The sequence below is a fragment of the Hyla sarda genome, chromosome 10, assembly GCF_029499605.1.
Source record: "Hyla sarda isolate aHylSar1 chromosome 10, aHylSar1.hap1, whole genome shotgun sequence".
NCBI lineage: Eukaryota > Metazoa > Chordata > Amphibia > Anura > Hylidae > Hyla > Hyla sarda.
In genome coordinates this window covers 130,470,569-130,494,551 of record NC_079198.1, presented here as the reverse complement: position 1 = coordinate 130,494,551, position 23,983 = coordinate 130,470,569, and the positions used below count along the sequence as shown (strand labels likewise).

At 40.0% G+C, this 23,983-nt stretch overlaps 1 protein-coding gene across 1 annotated transcript; it reads left to right on the top strand.

Moving 5' to 3' along the window:
• The first annotated feature begins 254 nt into the window (after positions 1-254).
• On the top strand, positions 255-23,983 carry LOC130294668 (indolethylamine N-methyltransferase-like). The gene is made up of 3 exons (XM_056544861.1): positions 255-357; positions 23,041-23,248; positions 23,560-23,983. Exons 1-3 carry the CDS (start codon positions 276-278, stop codon positions 23,981-23,983), a joined length of 714 nt encoding a protein of 237 aa, XP_056400836.1. The 5' UTR covers positions 255-275.

The following is a 23,983-nucleotide window of genomic DNA, read 5'->3' as shown; positions in this document are numbered from 1 at the left end:
TTGATTTGTTTAGTTGAAGATCTTTAATGTTCCTTGGGAATTTTTAGAACACATATTCCCATGACTGACTCGTGGAGATAAATAATTTTGCTTTAAGTTATTCTTATTAACATATATCATCTCTGGAAGCTGATTCCTGGTTATTATATAAAGACCTGTAGCTCCGGTGTAGAGATAGTCACCTGCCTGTGATAGAAGATTACACGATGGATCCCACCACCCGGAAGATCTATCATGTACACGGATTTGATTCCAGACAACACCTGGAGGATTATATGTCCGATAAATCTCATGTGGTCTTTGGAGACGATTTATTAAAATTTCCTATTGAAAGTCTTGCAAAAACCTTCACACAGGGTATGTATACTGATTGTTCTTTTTTTTTTCTATGTTTTTAAATTGTTATTTTAGAACAATATTTCTCTTTATGATGTAAACAGTGTCTTATTATCAAAATAATACTTTGCCAAACACATCACCCACACACCACCTTGGTGCCATGCATGGGGGGGGGGGCCCTTTGCTCAGTTCAGTTTTTTCTTGGCACTTAAATTTGATAATTTTAAACAATTGTCAATAACATAACTAAATCCCACTCCACCCCCCTCCAGTCATATCAATTGTTCCTTTCTATAATCTCGAGAACCTTGGGGGGAAAAAACGAGGATAATGATGACTCAAAAATTGTAAAGGGGTAGTCCAGGGAACTAAACTTTTTAGACACCTGTCCCCTATCCATGGATAGGGGATAAGTGTCTCATTATTGGGGTCTGATGGCTGGGACCCCCATTGATCTCCTGTACAAGTCTCCAGCTAAATACACAAGAAAAGCGCCCCCCCCCCCCCCACCTTCCTGGACGAATGCAAGTTACAGCCCGCACAGCCAACCACCGGCCGCTGCGATGTCCTACCTCAGCCAGGGAATGGGGGCCAGAATTGTGGGGGCCAGAGTGCACTGAAGATGCATTAGTAGGGGGGGGGGGTGTCATACAGGAGATCCCAGCAGTCTGACCCCCCTTCCCCTAATCAGACCATTATCCCCTATCCATGGATAAGGGATAGGTGCCTAAAAACTTCAGTTTTCTGAACTACCCCTTTAACTTCCAGAATTGTTAGACTTTTCCAACTTTTTTTTTTTTGTAAACTAGAACCTAATCTTCAGAAACTCGTTTTAAGTAAAATATATTTCATTGAAACTACACCAGTGGTTTCCAAACTGTGGACCAGGGGCAGACTGACAGGTCAGGCAGTCGGGCACCGCCAAGGGCTTGGGGCTTAGGGGGCCGCCACTGTCTGTCTGCATTTTTCTAGTTTTAAAGGGGTACTTCCGTGGAAAACTTTGTTTTTTAAATCAACTGGTGCAAGAAAGTAAAAAATCTTAGTCTTTCCAGTACTTTTTAGAGTCTGTATACTAGAGAGAAAATGGTTTTCTTTTTGGAACACAGAGCTCTCTGCTGACATCACGAGCACAGTCCTCCTTGCTGACATCTCTGTCCATTTTAGGAACTGTCCAGAGCAGCATATGTTTGCTATGGGGATTTTCTTCTACTCTGGACAGTTCTTAAAATGGACAGAGATGTCAGCAGAGAGCACTGTGCTCATGATGTCAGCAGAGAGCTCTGTGTTCCAAAAAGAAAACCATTTCCTCTCTAGTATTCAGCAGCTAGTAAGTACTGGAAGGATCATGTTTTTTTAATAGTAGTCATTTACAAATCTGTTTAACTTTCTGGCACCAGTTGATTTAAAAAAACAAAAAAGTTTTCCACGTGAGTACCCCTTTAATGTCAGCTCAAGATGAGCCTGCAGTCAGGGGCCCAGACTAAAACTAATGTTAGAAGGAGCAGCAGAATTTAAATCTATCTGTGTCCTTTAGGGCATGGATAGAGTTAAACTTTGCTGCTTCTTCTGTGGATGGCCCTTAAAAATAAAAATAAATAAAAAATAAATAAAAAGTTCCTCCTGAGCAGATGCTGCACTCTGGGGACATCTGCTGGTCACGTGGGGGAGTGAAGACTGTCATCTCCCTGTCTCATCTTGTCCCTGCATGTGAGGAAAAGGGAGTGAGGTGTTAGTGCATATGTGTGTGTGTGTGTGTGTCTCTGTGTGTGTGTGTGTGTGTGAGTGTGTGTGTGTGTGTGTATATATATATATATATATATATATATATATATATATATATATATAAAAACACACCAGGGTTTTCCAACAAGGGTGCCTCAAGCTATTGCAAAACTACAGCTCCCAGCAACTCCCAGAGATGTAGGTTTGCAACAACTGGAGGCCCCCTGGTTGTGAAACGCTGATACGTGCGCCACATATGGTAGGGACAGAAATGAAGGCTCTAGTACCCTGTTAAGCATTTTAGTATTGGAAAGAGAAAGGGTTTAAGAAATGAAAAGTTGGCCAACAACCCCTTGAGGGATATATTCATATATATTTATTTATGAATGTATATATGTACATAACGCCTTAAGGCTGGGATTCCACTGAGGTTTTTGCACTGCATTTTTTTAGGCTTAAACACGCCAGAATAACTGCCACTGCTTTTCCCTGCGAATTTGCCTTTTTTGGCCCCTTTGGATAAAAAAAAAAAAAAAAAAAAAAAGGATGCAGTAGGGATGAAAAAAAATTATTTTACAAAATTTTTTGTTTTTATAACGAAATTTTTATACATTTTTAATGAAGTGTGTGTGTGTGTGTTTCACTTTTTTTTCTCTATTTTTTTTAAACATTTTTTAGGTAGTGCTACTACTCCCAGCATGGAACAGACAGCTCCATGATGTGAGTAGTAGTCCCTGTACTAATAAACATATCGCCCCGGGTATCAATCTGACACCTGATGCGATCGTCCATAATATAACAGATATACAGAGCAGCTCTATACAGCGCTCACATCTCTGCACTCCGCCCAGTGATCTGAATAGAACATCACTCATTCATATTTTCTGCCCAGAGTGGGGATTTGCCGGATGGTTGCAGCCAATATGAATGAGTGATGTTTTATTCATGTCACTGGCCGGCTGGAGTATAGTACAGAGATGCGGAGTGCAGGAGAAAGCCACTCCGCATCTCTGCAATTGATAGGACAATCGCATTGGGTGTCAGGAGTGACACCCATTGTGATTTTATCTTAACTGCAGGTACTACTACTCCCAACATGTAGCACACTCTGTTCCATGCTGGGAGCTGTAGTACCTGCATTAATAGACAGATCACAGCGAGTGTAACTTCTGACACCTGTTGCGATCTGTCTATTAATGCAGGTACTACAGCTCCCAGCATGGAGAAGAGTGTGCTCCATGTTGGGAGTAGTACTACCTGCAGTTAAGAAAACATCACAGTGGGTGTCACAATGTTTCTCTTTATTTTATGAGACTAGAATGAGGGCTTGTTTTTTGTGCAATCAGTTTTCCTTTGTAATGACATCACTCACTTTACCATAAAATGTATGGCGCAATCAGAAAAAAATACTATTTGTGTGGGGAAATTGATAAGAAAACCGCAATTTTGCAAATTTTGAAAGGTTTCATGCTTTACACTTTATGGTAAAATAGACCTGTTTTCTTTATTCTGTAGGTCAATACGATTAAACCATTATTATACCCCTTTAAAAAAAATCACTAACTTTTTAACCAAATTAGTGAGTTTAAAATCCCTCTATTTTGCTGATGTATAACTTTTTCATTTTTCCATATAAGTGGGGGTATGAGGGCTCATTTTTTGCACCGTGATCTGTATTTTTTTTTATATATATCCCATTTGCATATATAAAACGTTTAATACATTTTTTATCAATTTTATTTGGAATAAAATGTCATAAAAAAGTAGCAATTTTTTTTTTTTTTTTTTTTTTACGCTCACGCCGTTCACCGTACGGGATAATTTAAATTATATTTTAATAGTTCGGATATTTAAGCATGCGGCGATACAAAATATGTTTATTAAAATAATAGTTTTTTACACTTTTTGGGGGTAAAATGGGGAAAAACGGCCAATTTACATTTTTATTGGGGGAGGGGATTTTTTAAATTTTTTTTACTTTTATTTTGTACTTTTATTTTTACACTTTATTAGTCCCCATAGGGGGCTATTTATAGCAATCATTCAATTGCTAATACTGTTCAGTGCTATGCATAGGGCATAGCACTTATCAGTGTCATCGGTAATCTTCTGCTCTGGTCTGCTTGATCTCAGACCAGAGCCGAAGACCCATGGAAGGCTGCGGAGGCAGGTAAGGGGACCTCCGTCTGCCGTTCTGGGTGATCGGATTGCAGCGCTGCGGGCGATGCGATCATCCATTTTAGTGACCCATTGCCGCAGATGCCGTGATCTGTATAGATCACGGCATCTGAGGGATTAATGGCAGACATCCGCATGATCAGCAGCCAGGACCTGCCACGTATGACCCGAGCATCGCTCCGATGCTCACTGTTATGTATAGGATGTAAATGTACGTCCTGGTGCATTAATTACCACCTCACTAGGACGTACATTTACCTCCTGCATCATTAAGAGGTTAAACATTATTAAAAATGTGGTTAAAAAAAAGATAAATTTCGTTAGATACAAATTTTTCCATCACTTCTTTATCTTTTTATTTATTTATTTTTTAATGGTACCTTACGAAATTTTATTAAAAAAGGTATCTCCATCACTCCAACATGGCATTTTTCTTGGCGTTTATGCTCTCCCATAGACTTCTATGGGAGGGAAAAGCCACGATTTCTTTGCAAAAAATACCAAACTAGGTTTTGTAGGGCGTTTTGGAAAACCAGCCTCTGAGCCCAAAATAGCTGAAAAACACCAAAAGGACTAAAAAAAAAATGCCAAACTGAAAGACACCAAGTGAAGCTAAAATCTGCGAAAAAACGCCATGCGGCAAAATGGAAGTTTATTACTGTGTTTTTGCTTGAAAATCCTCAGTGGAATTCCAACCTGAAGGGGTACTCCGCTGGAAAATATCTTTTTTAAACAACTAGTGTCAGAAAGTTAACCAAATTTGTAAATTAATTCTATCAATAAATCTTAATCCTTCCAGTACTTATCAGCTGCTATATGCCCCACAGGAAGTTCTTTTCTTTTTGAATTTCCTTTCTGTCTGACCACAGTGCTCTCTGCTGACACCTCTGTCCATTTTAGGAACTGTCCAGAGTAGGAGCAAATCAACACAACAAACCTATGCCTCTCTGGACAGTTACTGACATGGACAGAGGTGTCAGCAGAGAGCACTGTGGTCAGACAAAAAGGAAACTCAAAAAGAAAAGAACTTTCTATGGAGCATATAGAAGCTTATAAGTACTAGAAGGATAAAGATTTTTTTTAATACAAGTAATTTACAAATCTGTTCAATTTTCTGTCATCAGTTGATTTAAAAAATGTTTTTTCCAGTGGAGTTCCCCTTTAAGGACATGAGTTTTTTTTTCTCAATCTTTCCTCTTTCAATTTTCCACCTACAGAGACATATGAGGCTTATTTGTGCCACTAATTGTACTTTGTAATTACATTAATCATTTTACCACAAATTCTATGGTGAAACTAAAAAAAAAAATATTTTGGGGCAAAATTGAAAAATAAACTGCCATTTTGTAAGCTTTGGGGGCTTCCATTTCTACGCCGGTAAACATTACACATTATCTTTATTTTGAAGGTCCATACGATTAGAATGATACCCAATTTTATATACTGTATTTTCCGGCGTATAAGATGACTGGGCGTATAAGACAACCCCCAACTTTTATAGTTAAATTATAGATTTGGATATACTTGCTGTATAAGACTACCCCTCTACTGCGATGTACGGTACCTTACCAGTGTTTGACTGGTTGTTGTGTACAAAGACTGCTTGGATTGGTCTGCTTTCCCTGTCTACCCAGCCCTCCCTATCTCCAAGACTATCAAAGCGGTACATGCCTCTTTCACCTGTCTGGCCCGCCCTTGTATACTATTACCATACCTCCTTCTCCGCCTCTCTGATCTTGCAAAAGCACGCCAGCGCGCCCTGTCAGATTTTGCACATGCGCACCTGCACCGCCTATCAGATCTTGCACATTCACGCCTGCGCCGCATCAGATCTCACACATGCGCACCGCTTCACTGCAGTCCTCAGGAGCAAGATCTGAGAGGCAGAGAAAGAGATGCCGTAATAGGATACATACAAGGGCAGGCCGGATGGTTGAAAGGTACGTGTTTTTCTGGGCACAGTGCCGCTCTCTCTATCCATACCCCGGGTGCCCCGCTCTATCTCTATCCATACTCCGGCGTATAAGACGACCCCCAACTTTTGAGAATATTTTCCTGGGTTAAAAAGTAGTCTTTTCTGATCCCTATAACTTTTTATTTTATTTTTCCATATACAATGATTTATGAGGGTAATTTTTTGCGCTATGATCTGTATTTTTTTTTTTATCGGTACCATTTTAGTTTTTTATGTTTTTTTAATGTTTTTTTGGTATCAAGTGACCAAAAATCAGCAATTCTGGTATTTTGTTATGTATACGCCATTGACTGTGAGGATTAATTAACAATATATTTTAATAGTTTGGACATTTACGCACGCGGTGACACCATATAGGTTTATGTTTATTTTTTACATTATTTTATTTCAAAAAATGAAAAAAGGGGGGGGGGATTTAAACTTTTATTAGAAAAGGGGCTTAATCACATTTATTTCCTTTTTTCTACATTTTATTTAATTTATTTTAGTCCCCACAGGAGTCTAATACCTGTGTTCTTTAGATTGCATACACTGAACAATGTTGTTCCATAGCACAGCATTGATCAGTGTTATTGGTGATCCATTAGTGCAGGCTGCTGAGGAGTATGATTGGACAGCAAGGAGGCATTTATGGGCCATCCTGCCATCCTCTCAGATGATCAGGACCCCACAAGTTGGTTGTGGAGGTCCTGATCAACACACTTAGCTAGCTAGGATGAGGTTGTTTGCATTGTAGTTGCCGTTGACTTTGATAGCGGCGTCTTCAGTGTTAATGCCAGATATCAGCTAGCATCAGCCTCCTCATTGGTTGATGATGCTGAGCTACCTGGCACAGAAGCACACGGGGGCCCCATGATCCCCAAACATTGTCAGGCCACCCCTGCTGTGGACCTCCAGTTGCAAAACTTATGTCACAAGGGGGCCTGGTGTGGCATGACGTCAAGTGTCCGGCTGCGGAAACCCAGCATTCTAAGCATAATTAGATCCACAAAAGAAAAAAAGAGATGTCTGCTCTCACCATTCAAGGAGAAAAAGTGGCAGGGAGGTAAAAACAGCTACCAGCCTACAGCTGGTGCGTAGTAGAATGACAGCATGGTTTCATGTCAGTAACGCATCTTCCGGTTCCTGATTACTTGGATTCACAATCAGGTATATATGGAAAAAAGGAGGAGGGGGAGGAGTGACCCTTCACCAACACAAATACAAGGTATACATGTTAAAACAAAGTAGAAATGTGAAGCAAATTTTTATTCTGCCATTTTATAGAAAAGAGCTGTAATCATTTCTTTCATTTAGATCCAGAGGGCCCAGCGCATTCAATTTTGTAATCCATTTTGATTCACATTGCAACAATTTTGTGTGTCTGTCTACACCTTGCGGTTGTTCTGGAATATGTTGTATGCCTGCGAATTGAATATCTTCAATTTTTTTCCGTTATGGTATGCAAATATTTGATACATAAATCTAGTGGCATTTATTTTCGTGCGTAAAGAATATAAATGTTCTCGAACTCTAATATTAAGATTTATTTTAGTTTTTCCTATATAGAAAAAGCCGCAGGTGCAGACAAGACAATAGACAAAAAAATTAGATCTGCAAGAAATGAATTGATTAATTTTAATAGTATAACTGCCTAATTGTATATATATTTTCTTGATGATGTGTTTACAATAGTTTCAATGTCCGCAAGGGAAAATGAAAAAATGAGGGAACCACAATTTTTTTTAAATTAATTTATTTAATATTAAAATAAAAAAAAAATGCATAGGGTTTCCCCTATTTTCAGTATCAGCCAGATACCAACCAAGCAGCAACAGCCTGACATTACCAGGGTGGGCGAGGACCATTGTCACTGGCCCTCCCCAGCCTAAATAATGCCAGCCTTTTACCGCCTAGGCCCAGGAGCGCCATTTTTGATGCTCCGGGCCTGTTGGTACTGGCTTATCCCGGCACCCCTGTGGTGGTGGATACCGGGGTAATAATTGGAGGTTAGTGTTAGCTGATTTTGGGGCTAACGCTAAGCCACGGCATAGTAATGGATTCTGTCTATAAGACGGCTTCCACTACTAAGCCTGAAAATTCAATTATAAAAAACACAACACATTGAATAAAAAAAGGATTTAAAAAAACACTCCCCCACAAGCCGGCAGTACATGCAGCTACACTGCGCTCCCAGCAGGCTCAGGCTCCTGTATACATTTCTCACAATTCATAATCGCCGCCGGGAGACCGGAGCTCTGATTGGTGAAAAGCCATTCACCAATCAGAGCTTCCGTCTCCCGGGGGCGGCAATTATGAATTATGACAGTGTATACAGTATTCCTCGCCTAGAGCCGGCGGGGAGCGCAGTGGAGCCGCATGTACAGCCGGCTTGTTAAAGGGGTACTACCGTGGAAAACTTTTTTTTTAATCAACTGGTCCCAGTAAGTTAAGCAGATCTGTAAATTACTTCTATTAAAAAATCTTAATCCTTTCAGTGCTTTTTAGGGGCTGTATACTACAGAGGAAATGTTTATCTTTTTGTATTTCTCTTATGTCATGACCACAGTGCTCTCTACTGACCTCTGCTGTCCATTTTAGGAAATTTCCAGAGCTCTCTGCTGAGGTCAGCAGAGAGCACTGTGGTCGTAACATAAGAGAAATCCAAAAAGATAAACATTTCCTCTGTAGTATACAGCCCCTAAAAAGTACTGGAAGGATTAAGATTTTTTTAATAGAAGTAATTTACAAATCAGTTTAACATTCTGGCACCAGTTGATTAAAAAAAAAAAGTTTTAACTTGATAAATGCGGATCGCAGTGGGTCTCAGCAGAATGACCTTCAGAAATCTGCATCTCAACCCCTGGACTATAACTCCCATCATGGACGGAGTCTGTCCATGAAGGGAATAGTAGTCCTAAAAGTCCCACAGCCGGGGGATGTGCAAGTGCCATCCCTCAGAGCTGCTGTACTACAACTACTCCCATCATGGGACAGACTTCGTCCATGATGGGAGTTATAGTCCAGGGGCTGAGGGGCAGATCACACCGGGTCATTCTCCAGAGACCCGCTGTGATCTGCATTTATTAACTGTAAAAGCCGTCGGCACATGCAGCTACACTGCGATGCCTGCCGGCTCCTGTATACGCTATCATAATTCATAATCCCTGCCGCTGGGAGACGGGAGCTCTGATTGGTGAATAGCTATTCACCAATCAGTGCTCCCGTCTCCCGGGCGGGGATTATGAAATGTGACAGTGCATACAGGAGCTGGAGGGCAGCGCAGTGTAGCTGCATGTGAATAAATGCAGATCACAGCGGGTCTCTGTAGAATGACCCAGTGTGATCTGCCCCTCAGCCCCTGGACTATAACTCCCATCATGGGCATAGTCTGTCCATGATGGGAGTAGTAGTCCTAACTGTCCCAAGGGGAACACGAGTTTCACATTCTCAGATGCTTTCTGACACTTTGGTACGTATCCTCCGAGGTGGTGTATATTTGCGCAAGAAAAGTGCTTTTGAGCATTTATTGCGTTTAAAAAAAAAACATGCAGTTAATAAATTCGATTCTACGGTAGAAAGTGCTCTATGGTAAACGTAACTGTAGACATGGCTATGAAGAATTCTATCAGATTTTGCGCAAAAAAAACACCCAAAAAAACTCTCCATAGGTGGACCAGATCTCCTTGTTGACAAATCGTGGTGTGAACGTACCCTAAGGGCTGTCTAAGGCAAGATTTACTTCTCACCTATTGATCTTAGAAGTTTTGAGAATAGTCTATTCGTAACGTGATGTGGTGTTTCTATGTCTATTACTGGTGTTTGCAGTATTGTGTCAGTCTATTTTTTGTCCCCATTCTAGCCCAGATTTTCTAAATATTTTTTAGCTTTACTTACATTATTTGTATGTACCAATTAAGGGCATTACTGTATATATGTGTCTTTTTTTTAAATAAATATGTTATGCCATGATTAAAGGGGTACTCTGGTGAAAAATGTTTTCAAATCAACTGGAAAGTTATACAGAATTGTAAATGACTTCTATTTAATTGTAAATAACTTCTATTTATTCTTAAAGTACTCATCAGCTGCTGTATACTACAGAGGAAGTTGTGTAGTTCTTTCCAGTCTGACCACAGTGCTCTCTGCTGCTACCTCTGTCCATGTCAAGAACTGTCCAGAGCAGGAGAGGTTTGCTGTGGGGATTTGCTCCTACTCTAGACAGTTTCTAACATGGACAGAGATGTCAGCAGAGAGCACTATGGTCAGACTGGAAAGAACTACACAACTTCCTATGTGGTATACAGCAGCTGATAAGTACTGGAAGGGTTAACATTTTTAAATAGATGTAATTTACAAATCTGTTTAAAGGGGTACTTCGGTGGAATATATATATATATATATATATATATATATATATATATATATATATATATATATATGTTTTTAAATCAACTGGTGCCAGAAAGTTGAACAGATTTTTAAATGACTTCTATAAAAAAAAATCTTTATCCTTCCAGTACTTTTTAGCAGCTGTATGATACAGAAGAAATTCTTTGCTTTTCGAATTTCTTTTTTGTCTTGTCTACAGTGCTCTTTACTGACACCTGATGCCCATGTCAGGAACTGTCCATATCAGGAGAAAATCCTCATAGCAAACCTATCCTGCTCTGGACAGTTCCTAACATGTACAGAGGTGTCAGTAGAGCGCACTGTGGACAAGACAAAAAAGAAATTCAAAAAGCAAAGAATTTCCTATGTATCATACAGCTGCTAATAAGTACTGGAAGAATATACATTTTTTTAATAGAAGTAATTTACAAATCTGTTTAACTTTCTGGCACCAGTTCATTAAAAATAAAAAAAAGTTTTCTACCGGAGTACCCCTTTAACCTTCTGGCATCAGTTGATTTGAAAACTTTGTTTTCTCCCAGAGTACCACTTTAAGGATCTTGAAGGATCAAAAACACACAAGTGTTATTGTTCCAGTGATGTACCCCATGTGATTCTCTAATAAAGTTTTCCTGCTTTTATTACACCTACTGCACTGGACAATCCAAGCGTAGGTGTTTGAAGTGGAATTTAGAGCTGTTGAATTTGTTTGGTTTCACTGACTTCAATGGGAAGCAAAATCCACTGCAGAAAATCTGCAGCAAAATCTAGAGAAAAACATTCACTTGTGAACGTACCATAAGGATTCCTACATTTCCAATGAATTCTCTGGCTGTGCAGAAAGATTGAGTGTGGCATTTGATCACTGCACCTGGTCATCTAATCAGACTGCTGGGGCTGAAGAGTTTCAGGTGATCTCATTATACTTATAAGTGAATTCAGTCAGTTCACATAATGTGCAGTTTTAATGTGATGTTTTATTCAAAGTGTGTTTTTTTTTAGAAATAATTAATTGCCATGAGGTAAAAGTGAATTGAGGTGTTTTATGAAGATTCCAAGTGTTTATACTGTGTTCAAACATAGAATTGTTACCATTGTATTTATGAATTTCCAAGTGTTTACTGCATTTTCTGTGTCTGTTTCATATTTATAGTTATTTGCATAATTGCGGTATGATGGCACCATTTTTAGCAATGATTTTGGGAAGATTATAGCGAAAACATAAAAAGCACAGCAAGAAATTAAATGTGTGAACACAACCTCAGGAGAGATGTATATCTACTATATATCCTGATCCCATAGAGATAGCAGCAGCAGTATACAGATAGAGCTGGAGGGGAGGAGTATAACTACTATATATCCTGATCCCATAGAGATAGCAGCAACAGTATACAGATATAGCTGGAGGGGAGGGCTATAACTACTTTATATACTGACCCCAAAGAGATAGCAGCAGCAGTATACAGATAGAGCTGGATGAGAGGTGTATTTTTCTAGGGAGGGGCATCATTTTAGTTTCACCCATGCTCTTGGCAAAATCATGAAGGAGAGTGGCATAGTCACTATCACATAAAGCACAGGCAGTGGTGTTGCTAGGGGAGTTCAGGCCTAACCAGGTGACAACCCCAAGTAGGGTGTTACCCATGGGGCTTGCTAACCACAGGGCCGTATCTGCAGCTAGGCAGGAAACAGTTTATTGTATTTTTTTTTTGTTTTAAATACCTTCTCCCACCACCAACTGGACTTACTAGGAAAATGTGTGTTTTTATAGTTATAGTTATAAAGGGGGAGGGGGCGCACAGGGAGTGCACAGCAGATAGAGTCAGGTATAGAGACAAGCTAATCTTTCTCTCTTACCTTTAGATTTCAGTGAGTTCAGAGCCAACAGAGAGACACAGCCACACCCCTGAGGATGCAGCTGAATACACAGCAACTAATCTGGAAATGTATCTTCCTTCATGGGGGAAATCTCTTGAAATGCAAAATGCATTACAAATCCAAGGCAGGTTGTGAGGTGAACTCATCATCTGGGCCCAATACCGGTGTGTGGGTCCTTCTCTGGCTGCCCCTGTCTTATTACATATTTTTGTTTATTTCAGAAAGCGAACAGGTACGCCCATAGTCCCCGGTGCTTAACCCCTTAAAGGGGTTATCCAGAAAAAAAACTTTTGTTTATATATCAACTGGCTCCAGAAAGTTAAACATATTTGTAAATGACTTCTATTAAAAAATCTTAATCCTTTTAGTATTTATGAGCTGCTGAAGTTGAGTTGTTCTTTTCTGTCTAAGTGCTCTCTGATGACACGTGACTCGGGAGCTGTCCAGAGTAGAAGCAAATTCCCATAGGAACTGCACAGAGCAGAAGAGGTTTGCTATGGTAATTTGCTTCTACTCTGGACAGCTCCCGAGACACGTGTCATCAGAGAGCACTTAGAAAGAAAAGAACAACTCAATTTCAGCAGCTGAAAATTATTGAAAGGATTAAGATTTTTTAATAGAAGTAATTTACAAATATGTTTAACTTTCTGGAGCCAGTTGATCTGTAAAAAAAAAAGTTGTTTTTCCTGGAATACCCCTTTAACCCCTTAAGGACTCAGGGTTTTTCCGTTTTAGCACTTTCGTTTTTTCCTCCTTACCTTTTAAAAATCATAACCCTTTCAATTTTCCACCTAAAAATCCAAATTATGGCTTATTTTTTGCGTCGCCAATTCTACTTTGCAGTGACATTAGTCATTTTACCCAAAAATGCACATAGAAACGGAAAAAAAATCATTGTGCGACAAAATCGAAAAAAAACGCCATTTTGTAACTTTTGGGGGCTTCCGTTTCTACGCAGTGCATATTTCGGTAAAAATTACAGGTTATCATTATTCTGTAGGTCCATACGGTTAAAATGATACCCTACTTATATAGGTTTGATTTTGTCGCACTTCTGCAAAAAATCATAACTACATGCAGGAAAATTTATATGTTTAAAAATGTCATCTTCTGACCCCTATAACTTTTTTATTTTTCCACGTACAGGGCGGTATGAGGACTCATTTTTTGCGCCGTGATCTGAAGTTTTTATTGGTATGATTTTTGTTTTGATCGGACTTTTTGATCACTTTTTATTCATTTTTTTAATGGTATAAAAAGTGACCAAAATACGCTTTTTTGGACTTTGGAATTTTTTTGTGCGTACGCCATTGATCGTGCGGTTTAATTAAAGATATATACGCACGCGGCAATACCACATATGTTTATTTTTTTTTTTTACACTGTTTTATTTTTTTTATGGGAAAAGGGGGGTGATTCAAACTTTTATTAGGGAAGGGGTTAAATGACCTTTATTAACACTTTTTTTTGCAGTGTTATAGGTCCCAAAGGAACCTATAACACTGCAAACACTGATCTCCTATGCTGATCACTGGCGTGTATTAACACGCCTGTGATCAGCATTATCGGCGCTTGACTGCTCCTGCCTGGATCTCAGGCACGGAGCAGTCATTCGTCGATCGGACACCGAGGAGGCAGGTAAGGGCCCTCCCGGTGTCCGATCAGCTGTTCGGGATGCTGAGATTTCACAGCGGCGGTCCCGAACAGCATGACTGAGCAGCCGGGTCACTTTCAGTTTCACTTTAGAAGCGGCGGTCAGCTTTGACCGCCACTTCTAAAGGGTTAATACTGCACATCGCCGCGATCGGCGATGAGTGGTATTAGCCACGGGTCCCGGCCGTTGATGAGCGCCGGGACCGACGCGATATGATGCAGGATCGCGGCGCGATCCCGCTTCATATCGCGGGAGCCGGCGCAGGACGTAAATATACGTCCTGCGTCGTTAAGGAGTTAAGGACTCAGGGTTCTTCCATTTTTTGCACTTTAGTTTTTTTCTCCTTACCTTTTACAAAATCATAATTCTTTCAATATTGCACCTAAAAATCCATATTATAGCTTATTTTTTTGTGCCATGAATTCTACTGTGTAATGACATCGGTCATTTTACCCAAAACTCTACAGTAAAATGGAAAAGAAAATCATTGTGCGACAAAATTGAAGAAAAAACGCTATTTTGTAACTTTTGTGGCTTCTGTTTCTACACAGTACATTTTTCGGTAAAAATTACACCTTCTCTTTATTCTGTAGGTCCATACAATTAAAATGATACCCTACGTGTGTAGGTTTGATTTTGTCGTACTTCTGGAAAAAATCATAACTAAATGAAGGAAAATTGAAACATTTAAAATTGTCATCTTCTGACCCTTATAGCTTTTTTATTTTTCTGCGTATGGGGCGGTATGAGGGCTCATTTTTTGTGTCGTGATCTGAAGTTTTTAGTGGTTCCTTTTTTTGTATTAATCAGACTTTTTGATTGCTTTTTATACATTTTTTCATTCTATAAAAAATGACCAAAATATGCTATTCTGGACTTTTTTGCGCGTACACCATTGATCGTGCAGTTTAATTAACAATATATTTTTTATAATTTGGACATTTCCACATGCGGCGATACCACATATGTTTATTTTTATTTACACAGTTTTTTTTTTTAAAGAGTACCTATCATCAACTAAGCTGTCCCTAATTCCTCCCCCCAATCTGTCCCTGACTCTCGCTGACTCTATCCCTGTTTATATTTGTACCCAAAACCCCATATAAATACCTTTCTTAGATCCCCTGTGGCTGCTCAGGCTCCTGTCGTGAGCGAAGGAGGGAGGGAGGGGGCCAAGCCTGTCAGTCCACCCTTCTCCCTCTTCAACATCAGAGTGTAACAATAGATCTTCCCGGCAAGGTGAGTGAGCGCAGCAGCATTGCGGTACTTGTACGCTCTGTGTCCCGAAGCAGTCAATCATTGTCCCGTAGTAGCAATGCAGCACGTCGGGACTGATGTGCTCTGTGTCCCGACGTGCTGCCTTGCTACTACGGGACAATGAATGGCTGCTTCGGGACACAGAGTGCACAAGACCCTATCCTCTTCTGTGCTGCCCTGCACTACACTGACATTTGGCCAGATGAAGTGGCTGGCCATGTCAGGAGCGCCCGTGCTGCAGGCACAGCGCTCGCTCCTGCCTGTCTGATTGACAGGCGGGGAGCTGCGCTGTGCTCTTCAGTGTCCATCTTCGCTGAGATTTCAGACTCATGCTGCCGGGCCGGCATGAGTCTGAACTCTATGTGCCGGACATGTAGGGAGACCCCTAGTGGTCGTTTTTTAAAAGTAAAAAAAAAATATATAAAGCGACAGGTACGCTTTAAATGAGAAAAGGGGGGGGTGATTAAAACTTTTATTAGGGAAGGGGTTAAATGATCTTTATTAACTTTTTTCTTTTTTTTCACTTTTTTTTGCAGTATTATAGCCCCCTCTAGTGGCTATAATACTGCACTAACTGATGTTTTTCATTGATCAATGGTATCTCATAGGATAACATTGATCGATGATTCTGCCGCTTGAGTGCTCATGCCTGGATCTCAGGCACTGAGCAGTCATTCAGCGATCGGCGATGCAGGAGGAAGGTTAGGACCGTCCTTGTGTTTGCCAGCTTTCCGGGACCCCCGGGAGTACTTTACTTTCACTTTAGATGTGGCGATCAACTTTGAAAAGGTCTAAAAGGTTAATAGCACACGGCACTGCTATCAGTGCAGCGCGCTTTTGGCCGCGGGTCCCGGTTGGGCCCGGCCTGCATTATAGAAAGGGAGTGGACTCAGGGTGTGCAGGTAAGCCCTGAGTTCTTAAAACCCCCTCACTCAATAGCCCCTTAAAGGGGATCTCCGGTGAAAAACTTTTTTTTTAAATCAACTTGTTCCAGAAAGTTAAACAGTTTTGTAAATTACTTTTATAAAAAAAAATCTTAATTCTTCCTGTACTTATTCGCTGCTGAATACTACAGTGGAAATTATTTTCCGTTTGAAACACAGAGCTGTCGGCTGACATCATGAGCACAGTGCTCTCTGCTGACATCTCTGTCCATTTTTGGAACTGTCCAGAGTAAAAGGAAATCCCCATAGCAAACATATGCTGTTCTGGACAGTTCCTAAAATGGACAGAAATGTCAGCAGAGAGCACTGTGCTCATGATGTCAACAGACAACTCTGTGTTTCAAAAAGAAAAGAATTTCAGCTGTAGTATTCAGCAGCTAATAAGTACAGGAAGGATTAAGATTTTTTTAATAGAAGTAATTTACAAATCTGTTTAACTTTCTGGCACCAGTTGATTAAAAAAAAAAAAAAAAAAAAGTATTTTCACCGAAGTACCCCTTTAAGGACCAAGGCAAATTTTCAAAATCTGAAATGCGTCCACTTATTTGCTAATAACTTTGGAACGCTTTTACTTATGAAAGCGATTCTGAGATGCTTTTTCCGTAAAATATTGTACTTTACATAATTGGTAAATTTTGATTGATATATTTAGCGGTTTCTGTAAAAAAATCCAAAATTCTGCAAAAAAAATAAAAATTAGCATTTTTCTAGACTTTACATTTTCTGCTTGCATGATAAATAGTTATACCGCATCAAATTAATGATTAATTCACATCTGCAATATGTCTACTTTATGTCTCCATCATTTGATAAACATTCTTTTACTTTTTTAGAATGTTAGAAGGGTTATAAGTTTAGCATCAATTTTCCAGATTTCCAAGAAAGTTTCAAAATCAGATTTTTCAGGGACCAGTTCAGTTCTGAAGTGCAATTGAGGGGCCTGTATGTTAGATACCCCCATTTTATAAACTGCACCCCTTAAAGTAGTCAGAATTACATCAAAGAAGTTTATTAACCCTTTAGGCGTTTCACAGAAATGAAAGCAAAGTGGAGGCTGAATTTAAAAATGTTATTTTTTTTGCAGATTTTTCATTTATATCCATTTTTTTTCTGTAACACAGTAGGTGTTGACAGAGAAATACAACACAAGATTTATTCCCTGAATTCTGACGTAATTAGAAATATCCAATATGTGGCCTTTGTGCGCTACGTGTCTCTCCCACAGGCCTCAGACATGAAGGTGTGCTATGTGGATTTTTGGGAGTGCTTTTAATTTAGGATATTTTGTTGAAATAATATAAAGTCGCAGAGGCCTTGGGGTGCAAAAATATTGTTGGGAGACAAGTTGACGCTTTCATTGGTACCATTCTGGGGTACATGTGACACTCTGATCCTTTTTTATTTTATTTTTGATGAGGTGGTATAATATGGTGACCACAAGCAGAATAAAGTTCTACTGCAATAAACCACTCAATCTGAGCTGGTGGTTCAGAGAAGAAGAGTTGAAGGTATTCACTGAGATGTGTAAGATATCTGAAGGTAAGACATGATGAGTACGAGTACACTTTTATTACCGCCCACAAGTATGGGCCTATTGGAATAAAGGTTTTCTTGAATCCTTGGGCAAACCAATCTGTTTGTAATTCGGGTGTACAAATTCCTAAAGCTGTCAGAGAAGGGGGCCATCATGAAGATCAAACCAACATGAACGAAACAGCCCCCAAAGCCAAGGGGACTGAATGGTGAAGGAGGCTGCCAAGACTGCAGTGCTCCTGTTCCCCCACAGTTATGGTACAAAGTGTACAGGTGGATGGGCAATGTGGAATTTTCTGGTTAAGTCTCTTGCAGGGACCGGCAATGCATGCTGAGAGAGACCAATGGAAGAAAGAGGTGGTACAGGGCAAAGACGGCATCTGGAGAGTTGGTAAGAAACTGTGTGTGCCAACAGTCTTGTATCCCATGGTAACATATATGAATGACCCCATACACTAAGCAGAAGGGAGCTATGTGTGTAGTAATGTCCATATATTGGGTGGCCTCAGGATTCAACAATGCAGAAAGAAGGTTTGTACAGACTTCATTATTTACATCTGTTATGACCTAGGTAAAACAATAAAGGTACCTGACCAACACGCTCCATAATCATCTTACCTGTTTCAGAGAATATGAGTAGACTTCATCTAACTGCCTAAAGTGGACCAATATAAGTATGTCCTTGTCTGACTGTACTGATCCCCTTACCATAGATAAAGTAAAGAATACAATTAAGAACCTTTTGTAAAGTTGTGCCTAGTTCAGATTCTGTAATTGTCACACATTTCCTTAAAACCTCTGAGTGTGTGTCAGAAAATAAGTGAGCAAAGAGACACTTTCATATGATGATCCCGTATAGATGTATCTAAGATATATTCTCTGATAACTGTTAAATATATGTCTTTACATAACCATGGTTGTTCCATAGGGAAAGATTATCACAACAGATTGTTAGGAAGTGACAATGTATGAGGAGAATTAGTGGATGAACGAACATGTACAAAAAGCGGGGATGAAATAAGCATTTTAGTGGGTGATAATGTTATAAAGAAAATGAATACTTGGTGTAAGATTATAGAAAGGATAAGCCTAGCTAGTGGGAAAAGTAAATGGTAACTACCGTAAGGTATGGGATACTTGGGGATATGAAACTTAGAATCCGAGTAGAAGGGAATTGAACTGGAGAATACACATTAGCCAAGACTCTTCTGCCCATACACATTGTCAATACCGAACCTACAAAGGAACCCACACTACACTATAGAAGTAAACATGTAGCCCCTGTTGGGAGCTTTGATCTCTATGTGTATATTGATGCTATAGGAGTCCCAAGAGGGGGGGCCTAGATGAGTTTAAAGCTAAATGTCAAGTAAATGCCGGATTTGAGTCTATAATACACCAGATTTCCATAAACAAGAATGTAGACTGGATTAATTATATCCATCATAACCAGCAGAGATACATACATTTCTTAGTAAATGCTCTTAAAGGTCAGGTCGAACAACTAATGGCCACATCCGCTATAACATTCCTAAATGGTACGGCATTAGATATGATGTATGGTGTAAGAGGAAGACCGGTAAAATAACCATACTTATAATTCTGATAATCTTGCTTTGTTGTGTGTTGTGTTTTGCCTTGCCTAAAGAAATTTGAGACGACCGTTGAGAATGCCACGCCTGTGATGTCAAATCTGGACTTTGAAATTACAGATGAAGCCTGTACCCCATTACAGTGCTTCAATGCCATCTACAACACCAGTGAACTATAAGGATAGCATCTGACTCCATATGTGTAAAGTCTGAGGCTAAGGGGGTCCATGGACAAGCCATGGGTCGTCTAAAGTACAATGAAGTGTTCGAGAAAGCACACTGGGGCAGATGAGTTAGGATGATTGAAATTAGGGAATGGTAAAATTGTCATTTTAGGGGGGATTGTAATGGATGTATATGTGTGTATGTATATATATATATATATATATATATATATATATATATATACAGCAACAGGAGAATGCAGCAGCACACTGCTAGCACAAAGATATAGATGAAACATGAGTATATAGATAAAACATGAGTATATAGATAGAACATGAAAAGCTATACAGCTGTAATGCAATAAATGAAGATATGAAACTATGAAATTATGAGGTACTTAGCTTGCAAATTTGGCGCCAAATAGTGTGGACCGTCCCACCACGGTAAGGTGACCTCATTCTGGGATGGACCCTACACTGTGAATATGCCTCTGTGTGAACAGTACAGCAGGCATGCAAGGTCTGAAACATCCAAGGCACCTAATATACACCTAATAGAGGTGGGTGGGGTACAAGTTTATGTACTGTATACGTAAAATGACCATTTGGATAAAAGCCACCCCACTAACTAATGTCATTCTGCTGTTGTATAACAACAACTCCCAGCATGCCCTTTGTGCATGCTAGGAGTTGTTGCTAAGCAACAGCAGGAGGCAGCCTTATCTCCTGCTGTTGCCTTGCTCGCTTGTCGGCGATCCTTTACTCCGCCTCCACCTCTGGTCCTGGGGCCCGATCCCGCCACAGATGCTGGGGATCAGGGGCCCCAGGTGCCGGTGTCTACTCCCGACACCTGCTCTCGTCCTCCGGAATAGGGGCGGAGCGGGTGCCGGGAGTGAACACCCCCAGCAGTCCTGATTTGTCTGCCAGTATTGGCCGATGAATCAGGACGATTGTGAGGTGGCGTGAGTGCCCCCTCACTCCTGCTGCTAAAGGGTGATAGGTGCTGTCTCGGACGGCACCTATCAACCTTTTTTTCTGGGTCACCGGGGACCCGATTGACCCAGAATTGCCACAAATCGACGATCTGAATTTGCGGCATTGTAAGTAGGCATACTGTTCCATTCACTGACGGATTACTAGCGGTGAACGGAAATGTCCAGGGCGTACAGGTACGCCCTGTGTCCTTAATTACCAGGACGTCAGGGTGTACCTGTATTTCCTGTGTTCTGAAGGGGTTAAATAAAAACACTATACACAGACCATTATCACCACTATACAAGACACCATTACCCCTACAATTACCACCATATAATGGCGGGATAATACTACCATGCTGAACAAAACCACTGCACACATACTAATATCCCCCATACAGTAACCATATAGTTGAAGATATCAGCTGTATACATACTGTAAAGACTGTATTTGTGATTACATACAGTTACACCAGTTGATTTCTTCTCTGATTGGAGTCCTTCACTTTTTTTTCCTCTCCATCCGGCCCAAACCGTCGTGACAATTTCTTCCTTTCAGAACTTGTCTCCACAGAACCTGTCAGGCAAACATTTTAGGATCTGCACTTTTTAAGCACCTATAGAGCTCTATACAGTAATAAAAAAGCCTTGGTGTCCCACACAATAGAGTGGGTAGCCAAGCGGATTGAGGGAAGAGTAGGTAGGTTCCCCCTTTAAGTAGATCCCTTCACATGGTTTCCCCATTACAGAGGTGCCCTAAGTAGTTAGTTCCCTTTGTAGATATCTGTAGGTATTTACTCCCTGTAGGCAGTAGCAGCCTCCTATAAGTAGAGGTTACTCCTGTAGATAGGTCCCATTATAGCTAGTAACCTCCCCTTATAAAGTTGCAGTCTCCAGTGTATAGTTGCAGCCCCCCATATATAGTAGTAGAAGCCCCCTACATATAGTAGTAGCAGCCCCCATTTAGTGGTAGTATCAACAGCAGCGCTCCTTGTTAGTAGTAGAAGCCCACCTTACGTAGGTAGTAGGAGTAGTAGCAGCACCTTTTAGTTACACACATACACACATCATACATACAGACATGCACACATATATCAGTGTGAGCCCTGAGCAGCCGTCAGAGACAGACGGCTCCCCGCCAACGCGGATACATCGCATCCACTTGAGAACCACTAACCAGACGTGCGGCACCGGAGCGTATCTTGGCAAACGCTTGGGGAAATGTGAATATTTGTCTTTCCTCCAGGTTACCCTGAGGGATGACACTACCTCCTGTAATGAGAGACGCACTATAAGTAGTAAAGGGGTGTACACTATGTATCGGGTGTCTCCCTATCAAACAAGCTACATCGTCCGTCTAAATATCACTGTGTCTTTTTCATAGCAGTATTATGATCTATTGCATACTGTATAAATCTCCCCTGAGGAAGCCACGTTGTGGCAGAAATGCGTTGGGTGACATTCTAAGCAATAGCTCTGCATTATCTTTTGTAAATCCACCTGACATACGGTAACTGCTCTGGATTATTATTGTGTTTGTCCTGGAGATAGAACACTATTTCGTTTTTCACAAGGTGTGGTGTGTTTTAGAGAATAACATTAAAAGTTATGTTTTAATAGGTATTTCCCCCCATCAGCATAGAGAATAATTCTTCTGGTTGATTTTTGACACATATATCATACATGCACACATAATACATAAACACATCATACATACACACATAATACATACACCCACACCTCCCATCTATAATACACACATTTATCATACACACATCATACATACATACATAAATATACACACCATACATACACACATCATACTTACACACATCATACATACAGACACATCATATGATGGTTACACTGGTTATGCCAGATGATACCAGATATTTTCCTTTTCAGATCAGGCAGGCAGATACGTGGTGAGGGGATTCACTCACCATAGTCTGAGCTTGTTATTGTAGTATGACCTGAAGGAGGCTGTGCATGTAGGGCATCCCAGAAATTGACGATCTGAAACAAAGTAAAATCAACCAAAACTCTTCCTCTAATCAGTGCAAATCTTATTTGTAGCTACATTAAACTTTTGGAGGAGAGGATTTCTGCTAGTGGAGGATATAGAAGTTATTACATTTTAAGGTCCATTTCCTTTTTCTCCCTGCACTATGGATGTTTACTCAATTTCATTATTAAAAACCACCATGACTAGTAGAACTTTTGAGTATTATTAGTTTAGTTACATTGTGTTTTTCTATAACTGGGACTTTGATATCAAATTACATTTTACCAGTAAACAGTACAGAATTCCAGATAAATCAAGAGGGTTCACTTACTTTTTCTCACATCTATAGTTTTCTGGAGGTGTAATAGACAAATGACATTAATAATCTGCATCATATAATTTGTAGTTGTTTATCATATCTCATTTTTTACATTTTGGTAACATTTTTCTCCAGGTCACATTAATGGAGATGTCCTTGTTGACCTCAGTGTTAGTTCCTTTGTTCATCATCTATATTCAGCCTGTGAGTTTTTCCAACACATCATAGTCCTGAAGGCCAGTGACAGATGCATCATGGAGCTGAAGAGATGGCTGGACACACGGACAGGAGCATTCGATTGGGGACATGCCACAAAACTTCATGGAGAGATACAAGGGAACAGGTGAAGTATTTTCTGAATTTTAGGTGAAGTCTACTATCATTGTTATTGTCCACTATTAGTCTATTCAATATGAAAGTCATGACCCTGTTTCTAAAATATTAAAATAATGTGGAGCAAGTCAATTTCTTGGTGCAAATTATTGCATACTTGGTGCATTAGCAATAACAAATCTGCCTACGAAGCTAAATATCCAGTAGTTTCCTCCACTCCTGCTGGATGCCAATAATCCAAATCTATAGACTACTATAGAGCCTACATACCTGTATATTCCTGTGGGACAATCATTTCCTAATTTCCCCAATTTCTTTCAGTAACCAGTTTCAGGACACAGAAGGAAAAGTGAGATCAGCAATTCCACATGTTATGAAATGTGACCTTGAGAAGGAAAATATGACGGATCCGATAGTCTTACCACCAGTAGATTGTATCATCAGCGCTGTTCTCCTAGATAGTATCTGCAAAGACCAAGATGATTATATCAGATATCTCAGGAATTTCTCAAAGTTACTGAAACCTGGAGGACACCTCATGTTGATTGGGGCTTTAGATATGACATATTACACAGTCGGGAAAGACAAGATCCATGCTTTCCCATATGATGAGGATTTTGCCAGGAAAGCTCTAGTTGGAGAAGGATTTGTTATAGATTACTGTAACGTTAAGAAGAGAACGAATGTGAGTGACCTTATTGACTATAAGTCCGTGATATTCATTGCAGCTCACAAGGAGAAATAG

Bases quoted from the DNA above. Each gene is read 5' to 3' on its own strand.
- LOC130294668 (XM_056544861.1), top strand. From the start codon at position 276: ATGTCCGATAAATCTCATGTGGTCTTTGGAGACGATTTATTAAAATTT. The intron at 358-23,040 runs GTATGTATACTG...ATTTTTCTCCAG, and splicing joins TGCAAAAACCTTCACACAGG to GTCACATTAATGGAGATGTC. The intron at 23,249-23,559 runs GTGAAGTATTTT...AATTTCTTTCAG, and splicing joins GGAGAGATACAAGGGAACAG to TAACCAGTTTCAGGACACAG.